The sequence below is a fragment of the Colletotrichum siamense genome, assembly GCF_013390195.1.
Source record: "Colletotrichum siamense strain Cg363 chromosome Unknown KSG_Cg363_contig02, whole genome shotgun sequence".
NCBI classification, from domain to species: Eukaryota; Fungi; Ascomycota; class Sordariomycetes; order Glomerellales; family Glomerellaceae; genus Colletotrichum; species Colletotrichum siamense.
This window is the reverse complement of record NW_023501015.1, coordinates 5,216,587-5,231,332: the sequence shown is the minus strand read 5'-3', so window position 1 is coordinate 5,231,332 and position 14,746 is coordinate 5,216,587. Positions and strand designations below refer to the sequence as shown.

Sequence of the window (14,746 nt, the reverse complement as noted above, 5' to 3'; positions counted from 1 at the left end):
GCGATCGCCGCACCATATTACCATTTCCTCTAGACCTGTTCACCCTCAACATGTTCCTGCTCCACCTGTTCCTTCTCTTGAGACATATGAAGAACTAGGCTGCTCAATCCAGCATCTCGTGCCTCCAAGTACCTCCTGCGAGCCGCTCTGGCAAATAGAGGCGCATCAGCTCCCAGCAACATGTCCATATCCTCCAACGGGACACCTTTGATCTCCGGAACAAACAGGAACGCAAAGATGAACGCAACCACCGTGCACGCCCCAAAGAAAAGAAAGGTTCCCCAGGTTATCTTATTGATCATATGTGGAAGGCTGTACACAACGATGAACTGCGCCAACCACTGTGCGCAAACCGCAATCATCATGCCAAGCGTGCGGACTCGGTTGGGCAGCACCTCGGAGGCGAAGATCCACGGAATTCCATTCCAGCTGAAGCCGTAGAAAATGGCGTAAATGTAAATCATAGCCAGGGCAGTGCGAGCCCCGGCATCTGCTGAAGCTGTACCTTCGAATGAGCCGGACAACGCGGAGTAGCCCGCCAAATAGAACATGGCAACCATTGCCCCAATAGCTCCAATTAGAATGGCTGGTCGTCTGCCGAACTTGTCGACGAAGAACATCATGAAAACAAGTGTCGTCATCATCTTGACTATGCCGTAAACCCCGGTCGCCAGGAGGCCAACATCAGTTCCGCTGAAGCCAATTGAACGCAAGATGGTTGGACTGTAGTAGTTGATGGCATTAATGCCAGTAAGATTCTGAAGTACCATGAGCAGGGCACCGATGGACACACGCCACCTGATACCAGGAACAAGAAGTTCTCGGAATACTTTCCACGTGAACTGTTCCCCGCCGTTGGCCTCGGTCTCGAGAGTGATGCTGACTTCAATCTGCTTGATCTCACGGCTGATGAACTCGTGTTCCTCAGGCAGATTTCGTATCCAACACAGAGCCTTTTGTGCTTGCGTCTTTCTGTTTTTAGTAACGAGCCATCTTGGAGACTCGGAGCAGAACAAGGGCATGGTGATGAGGAGCAAGCCGGCAGGGACAAACTGTACGGCCACCGGCACGTGCCATTGCGTGTTTCCCTGTGAAGAGATATTCTGTGCCACGCCATAATTGACCCAAAAGCCAAACACAAGCGCTGTCTGCAGCATGATTTCGAAGATGCCGACAAGCCTGCCACGGATCAGGGCTGTTGAGCACTCCGCGATGTAGACCGGGATCAATGTCGAAGAAGCTCCAATAGCGAGTCCAGTCAAAGCTCGGCCGCCGTCTACAGCGAGCATCGTTAGCAACAAATAATAATCGGAAATCGAGCAGGTTATCTCACACAGAAGACCAATCTTCCCGATCAATTGCAACACCACGCCGATAATGAAGACAAAAGCTGAGCCCAAGATAACGGGCTTCCGCCCAAACCTTTCGGCGGAAAAGAAGCCAGCGATACACCCAAAGAAGGCGCCAGCTTGGAATATTGAAACAATGTTGGACGAGAGATTGGCGATTTGGTCAGCCGAACTGTTTCCTAAACCGTATGCCCTTTGGAAAGACGGAAGATTGATCGTGCCACCGATGAAGGCTGAGTCATAGCCGTACATTGCCGAAGCCTGTGTAATTAGCCATCCATTAGTTACACTGGCTTCATCTGTGACGCCTGCGTTCGAAAGGTTTCTCACCCATGACGCTGAAAAGGCCAGAAGGTAAGGCCGATATCCGTAGACTTCTTTCGGGGTGTCTGACCCCGGGTCATCTTGCAGCGAAAAGATGTTTTTCATTTTGTGTATTCTAGCCTACAAGAGGATAGATTCTCTCAAGCACTGAACAAATAAAGGCGTAGATATGGTGCAAGCACATCGGGAAACTTGGGATCCTTTTATCCATTTATAACTGGAAGGCTTCTACGATTTCTCACGCCTGGTGCTCTGCAGTTCAGGGGTATCGAAACCGGTAGAGCGGCGGCAGTTGCAATACCTACCATGGATCTGTGGGGAAACACTTATCCAATCTCCCTGTTCACCTGCGTGTTTCTGCATGGGGATAGCAAGGGAATTGCGGGGTTAGAACGATACCCCGTGGGGAGACACAGGGGCTTCAACAACTCACGGCGACTTTGGTTTACGGTCAAAGGATTGCAATGTTTGTTATTGGCTCATATCGAGATGTTGGATTCTCCACATTCTATCCTCAGTAACCCCAAGTCTACAACACACTTCTGGTTCTGCTGCAGTCCGTACACCCAGCCTCTTTGTTGAGTACCGGGAGTATCGGGGATCTATCCAGGTTTACAACCGACGCACTCCCACACAGCGTCGATGTCGCTCGCATCGCTTGTGATACGAAAACTCATGGATCGTCTGTTCAACCCCGTCAAACATGAGACCGTTAGTACTCGGGATCTAATTTCCGTTCCTTCAGAACTTATATCCGTGAGGGGTTGGATTCCTTTGACGATGCGGAGAAGCACCCCGCTTGAATCATTATCCTCCTTGCATTACTTGATGGCGAGAAAGAAAGAGGTCTTGTCTTTGGGAATCCTGTATCGGCCACAGTAGCCTCCTGTCGTCCAAGCTCCTATCAAACTCCTTCCATATCACTGAACGCCGTATCCGGCTTGCTCCAGACCACTGCCCAACATGGAGGAAAATCTACCCAAAGAAGCAGCAGCCACACATCTTCCGTCGCAACGCCTGCTGGGAAAGGTTGTATTGGTGACAGGCGCAGGTGGCTCTATCGGATTGGAAACCGCTGCACGGCTGTTGCAGGAGGTTGCGAATCTTGGCCTCGTGGACATTAGCTCAGATGCCCTCGAGCGCGCCGTCTCGCAGCTCAAGGTCTACATACCCGGGGAAACGATTGAAAATCGCATATTGACAGTCACGGCCGATGTCACTTCTGAGAAGGCTGTCGAGCAGTATACAACAAAGATTGCCAGTCATTTTCAACGTTTGGATTGCGCATTTCTCAACGCCGGAGTGAGCTATACATCCACGAGCATCTTCGATACAACCGAAGAAACCTACGATCGAATCATGCAGGTCAATGTCAAGTCTGGTATGTATCCTATATCTCCACAGCCTGGTGATATTTGCATCTTTCTGACAATAGCAGCATTTCTGGGCATCAAGCACACTGCCAAAGCCATGAAGGATTTGGGCACTGGAGGAAGCATTATCTTGACGTCGTCAATAGCCGGTCTGAGAGGCACCCCAGGATTGATAGTCTACTCGAGCTCAAAGTTCGCGTTGCGGGGGCTTGCTCTCACGGCAGCATCAGAACTCGGGCCGCTGGGCATCCGTGTAAACACCATTCATCCCAGCGGCATTAACACACCAATGTTCAAGGCATCTTGGAGCCCAGAAAAGATGGAGGAGTTGAGAAAGGGTATGCCGTTAGGAAGATACGCCGAGACTGATGATATTTCGGGTGTCGTGGCGTTCTTAGCTAGCGATGACTCCAAGTTTATGACTGGGGGCTTCTTGAAGATTGACGGAGGTTGTGTCAGTTTTTAGGAGCTCTGATATTATGCTCAAGGCACTTGCCCTCTGACCAGCAGTTTGAATCTAGATTCGTTCCCTTCTTTGAGAGAGCATCAGTGGCAGAAGAGATTTTTATGATTGAATTTTATCGATCCATCTTGATTCTTGATACTAGGCAGCTGAATGCACCTTCTCATACAGTGCCTGAATTGAACGTCTTGCTCTCTCAGCCATGACCTCTGGACCATTTGCTTCCAACTCCGTCTCTTTCAGAAAGCCTTCCACAGAGAACCAACCGTCCCATCCGTAATCCACCGCCCATGTCCTCATAATCTCGACCACAGGAAAGTAGCCAGGCTCTTCCAGAGGGAAAGGCCTAGCGCTCCGCGACCATGCCAGGCGTGCATCTTTGACCTCCAGACCGTCAAACAGGAGAGAATTATCTGTTAAAGGGGGGTCGAACCGAGAGCCACCCGACAGTTGCAAATAGCATAAATGGTCTTTAGGAGCTTGTTTGAGGAATTTCGCCATTGATTCAGCCATTTCTGTCTCGCCGTTTGGAAGTTGACCATTACGAGCGTAGGGGTCGCCCCACAGACGACTATGGATGTGGAAAGAGTCGAGGCAGAGTTTGAAGTTGGGTCTGTCAACACATTTGACAACACGGAGGCCATCTTGCCATGTGGCGTGAAAGGCAGCGAAGGCGACTGGTTCGTATGCGATGCTGACCTGACTCTGGCCTGCAAGATCGGCCAAAGCTTGCAGCTCTGGTATGATCACACTATCATCGTTTGTCGAATGCTGGAGAAACTGCGATGGCAGTTGGACGAACTTTGCACCGGCTGCCACAGCAAGGTTGATCCAGTCGCTGGCAACGCGCAGTCGTTCTTCCAACGGTGTACTAAGGTTTCCTTCGAAATTCTTCAGGGGATTCAGGCTGAGAATCTCAAGATTCCGCGACATGCAGAGATTCTTGATATGTCTAGCAGATTCCAGAGGAAGACCGTTTGACGTGGCATGGTGGAGGAGGTCGGCATGCACGAGCTCTATGCCAGAGAACCCGCAGCCAGCAGCGGCTTCTATCTTTCGCTCAAGTGTATGCGATGAATGCTTGCCAAGAGATACTGTGGCTATTGCCCATTTGTTGCGGAAAGGGAGTTTCGACATCATCTTCATTTGGATTCGATAACCTGAGGATTCCTACTAGATAGGCAATGTGGTGCCTTCTAGCTAGCTCTTGTTACATCCTTTTGATCTACCGGCAACGTGCCTTGCGCTAGGTAGCTCAAGATCATCGTGCCGGGTAAAATCACACCCGCTCTGCCACGTCATTCGTCATGATGATCATCTCTGCGTCTCGGTTTTACATGTCCGATGTATCTAGAACCCTTCTGCATGCATTGATGAGGAGATGCTCGGGAATGCGCACCTACAGGCAAGTGGGGCTCCTCCGAGTTCTGCCAACTGCATCATGACCATCCAGTCGCTGCTGTCATAGTGTGCCGGGGAGTGTCGGGTGTGGTTGTGATAGGCTGCTCCCACCTTCCGATAGTTATTGCATGCTACTTTAACTGGCGGGTTTAAGCCCCAAGGAAAGCAAAAGAAATATCACAAATAAGCCATTTGGCTAACGCTGAATATAAATGAAAGGATCTAAGAGTACACCAAGTCCTCGGCTTCACAAGTGAAAGATGCACTCCACCTATAGAAACCTAGAAACGTCCTGAAGACTAAGACCCAACTCTTCGGCGCACCTCTTCAAACTACTGCGCTGCGCCTGAGCATATAATTCGTTTGCATCCAACACATGACATTTCAAAGCTTTCTCGTAACCGTGTAAGTCTGGTTTTGCTGCGTCCTCCTCATCCATGGCCGAGTCGCTGGTGCTGGTACTGGATTGAAGGTTGGACTGAAAGATGCCAGCGGCCGAGAACGGAAGAAAGTCTTCATAGGTAATTGGAAGAGCCTCCAGTACTCCAGCAGAGACAAGCTGGTCAAGTAAGGAGGTTGGGTCGACGATTTCAAGGTTCGGAATGCCAGCTAGCTTTTCCCGAGCACCCTCGGCGCATTTATACTCCGAGTAAACAAGGCCGCGGCGACGCAGCTCGTCCCAATCGTCAGGGAACTTCTCGAAAGTCTCCTTGAAAACTTGATCTACACCAGATGGTTCAACCTTGCCACTTTTTTGTGCTTTCGCCATGGCCTCGTCGAGAAGCTCGTCGTACAGTTTCCTGCCTGCAGGTGTGACAGCAGCGCCTCTCTCTTCAATCTCACCGAACCTCGCTTTGTGGAATCCGTCGACGAACTCATCTCGTCCAGAAACAGCGAATTGGATTCCCTCTTGCAGTGCTAGAAAGCTGGTTTGCCTCAAGAGAATGGGGCATTTCCTCGGTGGTGGACCCTCAATCCGGCTCTTCACGGCCATGCCAGCTGCAAGCATTGCCTCTTGGGCGGCGGCAATATCGAGGGCGCGAGGTGTGAGGTGGTTGATGTGTGATGACCGAAAGCAGGCAATGTCCGCCAAAATCGGGTGTTCGTCGCGAAGAAGAGCATACTCTTCATGTGTCGCTGCAGCCAAAGGCTGCCAGCTGAATGTGCGCAGAGCCTCGATGACGAACCGCTCTCCCTGCTCAGGGGTTAAGCGACCTTCTTGTCTAGACTCGGCGATATCGAGGAGGTCAATGAGGGCGTCGCTAAAGATGTTTCGTCTCTTGAGAAGGTTCAGTGCTACGCCTCGTGCAGAACCAGATTTCAAAAGCTCCGGGCGGAGAAGTGTTGTGAAGACGCGGAACGGGTTGCGCTCTAAAGACTCAGGCAATGTTGGACGGAAGCATGTTGCATGCATCGGCAATCCCGCAACGGACAGGTCATAGTAGCCGACCGCGTGCATGCCGAGAAGGTTAAATATGCGGCGGACGGTGTGTAGTTCTTCGGGTGTTCCAAGACGAATGGCACCATGTCTCTCAAGTGTAAGACGGTCGATGCTAGCATCCATCGTTGCGGAGCCTTCGAGGCCCTCAAGCTTTCTTGCCTGTGCATCTCTGTTGACTTTCTGGACGATTTGGATGAGGTCGCCATAGAGGGGAACTTCGGCCTTGTACATAGTAGACATTGCGAGGGCAAAGGTGGTGCGGAGTGTGTCGGGGTCGACGTAGGCGGCATCCGGCCCCGGCTGTCCCGGAGGCACGGCACGGGATGCGGAGAGCAGACCGGAAGACATGATTAGATGCGGCAGGTTTCTCTTAAATAATATACTGGCGCGTGGAATGGCGCAACTTCTCACGCCCAACGGAAAGGTGATGTTATAGTTGATAAATTGGACGCTATTCAGATAAGACGGCCGCTTCTTGTTCCCTTATAAGATCGAACAAAGCTTCAAAGCGCAGCCGTCCCATGTTTCTTGCAGTGCTCTCGGTCATACGATCAGTTCGGAAGGTGTCAACAAGTTTCACATGACGCCCATGGTTCCTCCCGAGCCTTGAGCCGACTGAACCCACATCAACACTCGCTGCTTCGCTCACCTCAGCTGGAAGCCGGCTTCCGAATCGTGCCGTCACCGAGGTCATCGCGGGACACCTACCAATCCCTTCACCGGGTGCTGCCGATAAGCCCAAAGCAGGATTACGTTGATATGGAGGTGCGGGGCTTCTCCATCCCGGACATGGATAAGGCATTGTGAGGGGGGCGTGCAGCCAGGAATGACGGTTAGTGGCGGCGGCGGCGGGGTCGGGGGTTTCCGAGGATGGCGACATCTATTTGCTTATCCGTGCCATCCAACACGAGGGTTCGATTGTGCGGAGTAGACATCATTCAGCGGCACATCGTCTGCATTTCAGAATTGAGGCTTCAGCGATTTCAATAAATCGGACCTTGAGAAAACAGGCGCAAGGCCAGGCTCTTTGAAGCAACTCTGACCCTGTCTTCACCGTCACATTCCACACAAAAATGTCGCCCAGCGCAACGGAACCTACTCCCGCCCCGGCCCCCGCACCGGCTCCGGCCTCGGCGCTGGACTCGGGAAAGTCGACAGGCAAGGTGAAGAGACTCCATCAGATCCCCGTCCCGGAGTCGAAAGAGGCCGCACGTCAATGGCAGCTGGAACAGATGGCCGCTGCCTTCCGCATCTTTGCAAAGCTGGGCTTCTCGGACGGTAGCAGTGGGCACATCAGTCTCAGAGGTATGTGTGCCAAGGGAAACACAAGCCTTCGTCGACTAACACGCTGGCGAAGACCCCGTAAGACCAGAGACGTTCTGGATCAATCCGTATGGAGTGCATTTCGGCGTTCTCAAGGTGTCGGACATGGTCCACATTGATGAGGACGGCAACCGTCTGGGCGGCGCCGATAAGCCCGTGAACACGGCCGGCTTCATGATCCACTCGGCCCTGCACAAGAGGCGACCGGACATCAACGCTGCCTGCCACATGCACAGCCCCTATGGTCGGGCATGGAGCACTTTCGGCAGACCAATCGAGATGCTGAATCAAGGTCAGGACTCAAGCCATCACCTACCTCGTCGCTTGCTAATCTCATTGTCAAGACTCCTGCATGTTCTACAACGATCTCTCCGTGTACCCCTCATTCGGGGGTGTCGTGCTCGCCAAGGAAGAAGGCCAGCGCATCGCCGACAACCTTGGCCCCACGAACAAGAACCTCATTCTCCAGAACCATGGCCTTCTTACTTGCGGTGGCACGATCGGCGAGGCCGCTGCATTCTTCATCGCTCTTGAGCGTGCCTGTCAATCGCAGCTTCTGATTGAGTCCGCCATTGCGCCTGGAAGCAATGGTGCCGCAAGTGGTCTGAACAAGACTTTGGTCGATGATGAGGAGGCCCAGTACACCAAGGACGGTACCGGGACACCTGAAGTCATGTACATGCAGTTCGTTCCGGAGTACCAGTTGATCTTGAAGGAGTCTGGCGGCGACTTCCTGTTGTAAATACCCCTATTCAGATACAAACGCAAGCTTCATGATGCAATCATCCATTTCGTTCCGTGTGGCGAGGGACCCAAGAAAGGGGCCACGATCTGATGTTGACTCGACGTTATATGAAGCGTTCGCTGAGTTGCAACCTCAAGTTATCATTACTTCGTTGTCTTAGGTACTTTAACAAACACTGCGGCAATAGTATGAGGCTCACGAATACTCGTTGCTCTATATACATTCCTAGATAATGAAGTACCTCGGTCTTTGAGAATGAACAATTAAAACCTAATTCATACCACCCAACCCGGCGGTGTCTGTCGTACCAAGCCCGAATAGAACCATCTCCCCATAGTATATACGTCGTACACTGGTATCTTCCCTCCAAGTCCAGCATGAATTGCTTTGGATGATGGTGGCATATTCGTGCACTCTAACACCACCGCCCTTATTTCTGGTCGACTCTTGATCAATTCTTTCGCAGTATCCACCAACTCCGCCTCAATATCGGCATGGACGTAGGGTGCGCCGTTCTCCCTAATAATGTTTCGCAGATGACCACCTGGAGGAACTCCACGGACTATTACTCTCGACATCCAAGAATCAGGTACAAAACTGGCTAAATGCTTCGGCCCAAGCTTCGTCTCATCGTATGTTAGAACGCCAACACAGCTATCTGGCGGCAACAGGGCCAAGACTGAGGGCAGTTGTGCCAGAGACGAGGTTGCTATTGGAATGGGCAACCTTGCAGCGAGACTTGGGACATCGTTAACATTGAAACCCTCCAACTCAATCGGAGTTCACAAAACTCACTCGGCTTGCGCCATGGCCAAGAAGCCACAGCTGGTGATGATCCCCACACATCCCCGCGCCGCCAACCGAAGACCCGCGTCGACAAATCGGTCGATGAAGGCAGAGTCATATTGATCAGAACTGACAACCTGCGACACTTTGGACCCTTCAGCCATCTCACGAATCAGCGGGAACGGCCACGTCTTCTCATTGTATGGGTCGCCCGGGGGACGGTGGATGTCTAGGTCGATGGAGATGAAGCCCAGGGGAGGGAGAGCATCCGGGTCCGCAAAATCGGCCATGTCGAAATGATTTGAGTCGCGGAATGTTCAGCCCTTGGTGTTGCAGAGTCTCGCAAAGTGCCGTCGTTATAGTCTGGGGCATCCAACTCGCAGCACGGCAGCTGTCGCTTCAATTGCAGTGTTGGCCCCCCGCAAAGTCCCACTCAATGAATCTTACTCGTGGGCCTCATCGAGTTTCAACTGATCAATAATCCCAGCAATAATCCAGACATAAGATATTCAAAATGCAATCACCTGAGCAGATGCCGTAAACAGTGCTACACACACAGACTTCCCCCGCATCAAATACGTAACAGAAAGACGACAAAATGAAGTGGCTCCGGCCAACATCCCCTAGACTCGGCTCTTCCCGAGCACGACGCCAGCAATGTCACCGTGTGGGACACCCCTGCTCGGGAGAATCCGACCTAGCTTCATCCCTCCGTTCATCGGCCGCCCACCGGAGCAAAGCAAGAAAGGGACGAACCGGATGCTGTTATGCCACGCGACTTGCCTAATTTGATGGCAAATGGGTGTGTCGAGAGCAAGAATTATTCGCTATTCCCGGGACATACGTTTCGCAGCTATTTCTAAAGCTGCCCAAAGCTATTGCTAATATTCTATGCTGTCTGGAGCGCGCGTCGCATCCCAACTTTTGTACCCCGCCATATTTCTGCCCCGCGTCTTAACTTGCGCCATCTAGCAGTTTCTGTGATCTGTTCTTCATCTTTTTCTTGCTGTTGAATCGCATCACCATCATTTCCATTCCATCACAAGTTTGTTCACAATGGCTCCCACGCGCATAGACGAGACCGGCTCCAAGAAGCCCCGCGTCGTCGCCCTCGGCACTCCCAAGTTCGTCGGCGATGACTACCTCGCCGACTTCAAGACCGAGTTCGACTACTCCGTCCTCGAAGCCACCAATCGCGCCGAGACGATAGCCATGCTCCCCGAATCCATCAAGAAAGACGGCCCCATCGACGCCTTCATCATCCGCATGGGCACCCCGCCCTACGAGCCCTTTGACGAGGGCTTGCTCAGCGCGCTTGTGCCCAACTGCAAGATCATCACTTCCGCCAGCGCGGGATTCAACGAGTTCGACGTCGAGTGGATGGCGTCCGAGAACATGTGGTTCTGCAACACCGTCGATGCCGTCGCTGAGGCGACGGCTGATATGGCCATGTTCCTGACGCTGGCGGTGCTGCGCAACACGAGCAACGCAGAGAGAAGCGCCCGCGCGGGCACGTGGAGGGCTGCGCCTGGTCTCGTGCCTGGAAGGGATCCTTCTGGGCTGACCCTGGGTATTGTGGGAATGGGAGCCATTGGAAAGGTTGGTGTCATCCGCGATCGAGTCACGGAGTTGCACAATGTCTAACATCCTCTGTCCGCAGTACCTGGCGAAGAAGGCGGCGGTTTTCAACCTCAAGATTAAGTACTACAACAGACATCAGCTACCCGCGGAAGAAGAGGCCAAATACAACGCGACATACTGCAGCTCCCTCCACGAGCTTCTCGGGCAGTCAGATATTGTGTCGCTCAACTGCCCTCTCAACGACCAGACAACAGGCCTCATTGGCCCCGACGAGTTCGCTGCCATGAAGGATGGCGTTTTCGTCGTCAACACCGCGCGCGGTCCCGTCATCAACGAGAAGGCTCTGAAGGACGCGCTTGAGTCCGGCAAGGTTGCGCGGGCCGGCCTGGACGTCTTCTGTGACGAGCCCAACCCTGACCTCGAGCTGTTGAACCACGAGAATGTTATCGCACAGCCCCATCTCGGAGGTCTGACGGATATGGCGTTCCAGAAGGCGGAGAGGGAATGCTTTGAAAACATCAGGGCGCTTTTCAAGACGGGCAAGCCTAATTCGCCTGTTATTGACATCACTAAAAGGAAGGCTGAGAAGCTCTCCAGTTGATCAATTTCCCTAATTCGCATTCACACAGGTACATAGAGCAGCGATAGCTGGGGCCGCATACATGAAAGGCTGGACGAGCAGCCTCGGGGCTTCTTTCATTCGAAGGGATTAGGACTTCTATTAGTAAACGACATGCTTAATGAAAAGTCTAGATGATCGTCACCTCTTTGCATCTGTTACCGTGAAGATACTCCATCGTAAGTAGATCATTGCTGGGTGTGACTAGTAAATCTGACGTCGCGACACAGCAAAAAAACTGGGCACTATAACCACCGCCTTTACTACCTGGTTGTGACTTTTGAGTGTCGCAAACCCCGAAACCTTATAAATGAGTATGTTGACCTATAGACTCGTACCTTTGCACTTGAGAACTGTGATTCGGGAGCCCGGCTCTTTTCAAAATTCGTGGACTAGGCTATCACAATGGCCGAGTTTTGGGATTTCACGTGTTGTTACTATATCTGAGAGTATATCTAGAAGCCCTCTGTAGGCCCAGATTATGCATGTGTACAGTCGGTAGCCTCGCAGAGTTTATGCGGATCTAGACCTTCTGGGCAACGGCTTGTGACTTGTCCTTCGCCACGTTGGAATCAGACTCGCTGCTGAGTTATACCGATTAGCTTGCATTCTTGATCTGGAGAGTTGAATACTAACATGGACTCTTGGGCATCAATTACGGCTGCCTGGGCTTGCAATTTCATCTGCTTGGCCCTGCGGTTGACATTCCACCATGGGCCCTTGAACAGCTCATCCAACTGCTCCAAGCTCTGCTGAGACGTTTCGGGGACAACACAGTAGACATAAACCAGTGAGAGAAAGCACCATCCCGCGAAGAAGATAAAGGCACCCCAATTGTGCGTCTGGCTGAGCAACGAAGGCATGCCCTTGTTGACGCCGAAGAAGAACAACCAGTGGAAGAGTTGGGAGAAGGCGCTGCCGAAAGACCGGAGGTGATTGGGCCATAGTTCAGCGCCGAAGACGTAGGGTAGAACAAGCAGGCCTGGAAGGGGTTAATAAAGGCCTGTTACGTTACGCTGGGAATGTCTTACCAACGGCATAGCCGAAGCCATGAATGAAGATGGCTGCAATAGCCGCCTCGCTTGAACCAGGGGCAACTGTTCCTTCTTGACGATACTTTATGAAAACACCAAGGTACAGATCAGAGATCATCTGGATGGAAATTCCAGTGAACAAGCTGCGGCGCCGACCGAGGGCGTCGATGAAGAAGAAGCTTGCAATCAGAGTGAAGAAGAACTTGGCCATGCTATACATGCCGCTGAGGAACAAGCTTCGCGAGGTACCTCCACTGACGCCCACCATGGCAAGGATGGGGACGAGGTAGGAAGTGACACTGTTCGCTCCAGACAACTGCGCGAGAGCGTATGACAGCACACACTGCTGAACGCGTCGCAGGTTCGTGGGCACAAGGAAAGCGTCCTTCATCAGAACCAACACGCCAGGGTTCCGTCCAAATTTCTGTTCCTCCTTGGCGATCTGGATCTTGATGTCTTCAATTTCGTGAGCCACACGGGGATGACTGGCGGGGAGGCCTCGCAGGGTGATCAAGTTGCTGATTCCTTCATCGTCGCGTCTGGCGATGAACAACCAGCGGGGGCTCTCGTACAGGAAGAAACTTAGCGCGATCAGGATCGCCATGACGATTGTCGGGGCGAAGAAGACGAGCTGGTACTGCATCCGGCCGACGGCGACGTGGACGAAGCTTGCGTAGACGATGAAGACGGAGACGGTCAGGGATAGAAGCATGGCCACGCTGAACCAGACGGCTAAGAGGCCGCGGATCTCTGTGGGGGCGATCTCGACGATGCTGACGGGTCCGGTGACCGTCAAGGCGCCAATGCCCAGGCCGGAGACTATGCGGGCCGTGTAGAGGGCGCCGAGGTGACCAAAGGAGACCGAGGCGATGATTTGTCCAAGGATCCAGATGCTCATGTAGAGGCGGTAAGACCACATGCGTCCGATACGGTCATTGAGGAAGAAGGAGAGGCCGGCGCCTATGCCGGCTCCGATGTAGACGAAGGAGATGAAGTTGGAGACTTGTGTAGGGTTTGTGGCTGAGGTGATGCCAAAGTCTTGTTGGAAGCCCGGAAGTGAGGGTACGACGGATGATGAGCCTTGGTCCCATGCTGTCCATTACGTTAGAGCTGTTCCCGGTTGGATGAGGGATGTTGAAGGTGACTTACTGATGGGAATGCCACTCGTGGCATAGAGGGCAGCCGTGAGAAGAAGGTTGCGGTTCGCGATGAGCTCCCTAGGGGACTCTCGGATTGCCTTGATGTACTTGGCGAAAGTCGACTCGGTGAAGACCTCTTTGATGGCCATCTTGATGGATGCGGTGACACTTGCAATCACGCCTAAACCCGCTCGTGTGTTTCGTTTTTTGGAGAAAGATAGACGGGAGCACCGATACAACTCTGAGACTCAACCGTGGAGTCGCAACCAATCACCGGGGTGTATCGTCAAGAGATGCAAGAGGAGGAAGGCAGGATATGTATAATGCAGATCGACAAGTCGACATAATGTTCTGTCCTGTCTATCGGTCAGGCGGACGTTATCAGCAAGCCAAGACTAAAGCAACAAAGACGGGCCCCAGCTCCCCATCCAGAACGCTGCTTTTCGTCCCAACCGAGGAGAAGAGAGACCCGGCTGTCAGGTTCGTCGGTCCTCGTAGTTGCATGCTGGAAAATCTGGGGTAGAGCAGGGAAAACGTGCTTGCGCGGATACTTCCATTCTGCTCAACCCCCTTTGGGCGTTGGCGTAGGCCCTCACGCGAGCCAAGCCCCTTGGGAGATAAGAATCTTCCCCTCAAAGTGAACCGTGCTCTCTTCTCCTCGCCATAATTCACTTGAGTAACACGCGCTCTGCACCGGTTGACTGGGTGCGCCAACCAGAAGCCCCCTGGACCCTTATCCGGGACAATCCGAGCAGGGGGGACCAAGGCCGCGATGAAATGAGGGGCGGGGTGCAGTTTATCAGCTGCCGGGACCGGACCTCGACGGCGTTAGCGAGGAGGCAGGACAAGGGTTGGTCTCCGGCAACAACACGGTAGTGTGCGTTAGAGGGTGAAGTATCTCTGATAGTGACGCCGGACAGATAACGAAGCGGAGGGAACTCCACTCGCCGGGCCGTTGCATGTAGGGATTGTCTAACAGTTTACATATGATATCGAGGTAGTCTCATTATGCTTTCTTTGTTTCTCTTCACATTCACCTCGCTACCTCCCGAGAACATGCTCTGCTAGTCTCAGTCGGAGATTACATGAATCACTGACATATTCACTACCAAAACGCTCGTTGGGGGTTCAATCCGCAATAGGATCCCCGCCTCCCCCGCATTGTTGC

At 52.7% G+C, this 14,746-nt stretch overlaps 8 protein-coding genes across 8 annotated transcripts; 3 read left to right on the top strand and 5 right to left on the bottom strand.

Annotated features, from left to right (window-relative positions):
- Positions 1-29: 29 nt before the first annotated feature.
- Positions 30-1,778, bottom strand: qa-y-4 (Quinate permease; the record flags this gene model as incomplete). Its single annotated transcript, XM_036635205.1, has 3 exons — positions 30-1,276; positions 1,334-1,610; positions 1,680-1,778. The coding sequence occupies 3 exons, from the start codon at positions 1,776-1,778 to the stop codon at positions 30-32; spliced, it is 1,623 nt and encodes a 540-aa protein (XP_036500824.1).
- An 858-nt stretch (positions 1,779-2,636) lies between these two features.
- Positions 2,637-3,512, top strand: lvr-1 (Levodione reductase; the record flags this gene model as incomplete). The annotated part of the gene is made up of 2 exons (XM_036635204.1): positions 2,637-3,054; positions 3,112-3,512. The coding sequence occupies 2 exons, from the start codon at positions 2,637-2,639 to the stop codon at positions 3,510-3,512; spliced, it is 819 nt and encodes a 272-aa protein (XP_036499597.1).
- Positions 3,513-3,650: 138 nt separating this feature from the next.
- qa-4-2 (3-dehydroshikimate dehydratase) lies at positions 3,651-4,649 on the bottom strand (the record flags this gene model as incomplete). The annotated part of the gene is made up of 1 exon (XM_036635203.1): positions 3,651-4,649. The coding sequence occupies one exon, from the start codon at positions 4,647-4,649 to the stop codon at positions 3,651-3,653; it is 999 nt and encodes a 332-aa protein (XP_036499598.1).
- A 532-nt stretch (positions 4,650-5,181) lies between these two features.
- Positions 5,182-6,699, bottom strand: ydcJ-0 (Uncharacterized protein; the record flags this gene model as incomplete). Its single annotated transcript, XM_036635202.1, has 1 exon — positions 5,182-6,699. One exon carries the CDS (start codon positions 6,697-6,699, stop codon positions 5,182-5,184), a length of 1,518 nt encoding a protein of 505 aa, XP_036499592.1.
- A 725-nt stretch (positions 6,700-7,424) lies between these two features.
- Positions 7,425-8,416, top strand: CGCS363_v003352 (Meiotically up-regulated gene 14 protein; the record flags this gene model as incomplete). The annotated part of the gene is made up of 3 exons (XM_036635201.1): positions 7,425-7,656; positions 7,709-7,966; positions 8,019-8,416. 3 exons carry the CDS (start codon positions 7,425-7,427, stop codon positions 8,414-8,416), a joined length of 888 nt encoding a protein of 295 aa, XP_036499593.1.
- Positions 8,417-9,073: 657 nt separating this feature from the next.
- On the bottom strand, positions 9,074-9,495 carry CGCS363_v003351 (uncharacterized protein; the record flags this gene model as incomplete). The annotated part of the gene is made up of 2 exons (XM_036635200.1): positions 9,074-9,128; positions 9,215-9,495. 2 exons carry the CDS (start codon positions 9,493-9,495, stop codon positions 9,074-9,076), a joined length of 336 nt encoding a protein of 111 aa, XP_036499594.1.
- A 766-nt stretch (positions 9,496-10,261) lies between these two features.
- CGCS363_v003350 (putative 2-hydroxyacid dehydrogenase) lies at positions 10,262-11,387 on the top strand (the record flags this gene model as incomplete). Its single annotated transcript, XM_036635199.1, has 2 exons — positions 10,262-10,804; positions 10,866-11,387. The coding sequence occupies 2 exons, from the start codon at positions 10,262-10,264 to the stop codon at positions 11,385-11,387; spliced, it is 1,065 nt and encodes a 354-aa protein (XP_036499595.1).
- A 541-nt stretch (positions 11,388-11,928) lies between these two features.
- On the bottom strand, positions 11,929-13,727 carry qutD-11 (Quinate permease; the record flags this gene model as incomplete). Its single annotated transcript, XM_036635198.1, has 4 exons — positions 11,929-11,989; positions 12,042-12,387; positions 12,437-13,531; positions 13,589-13,727. The coding sequence occupies 4 exons, from the start codon at positions 13,725-13,727 to the stop codon at positions 11,929-11,931; spliced, it is 1,641 nt and encodes a 546-aa protein (XP_036500625.1).
- Between the last annotated feature and the right edge of the window lie 1,019 nt (positions 13,728-14,746).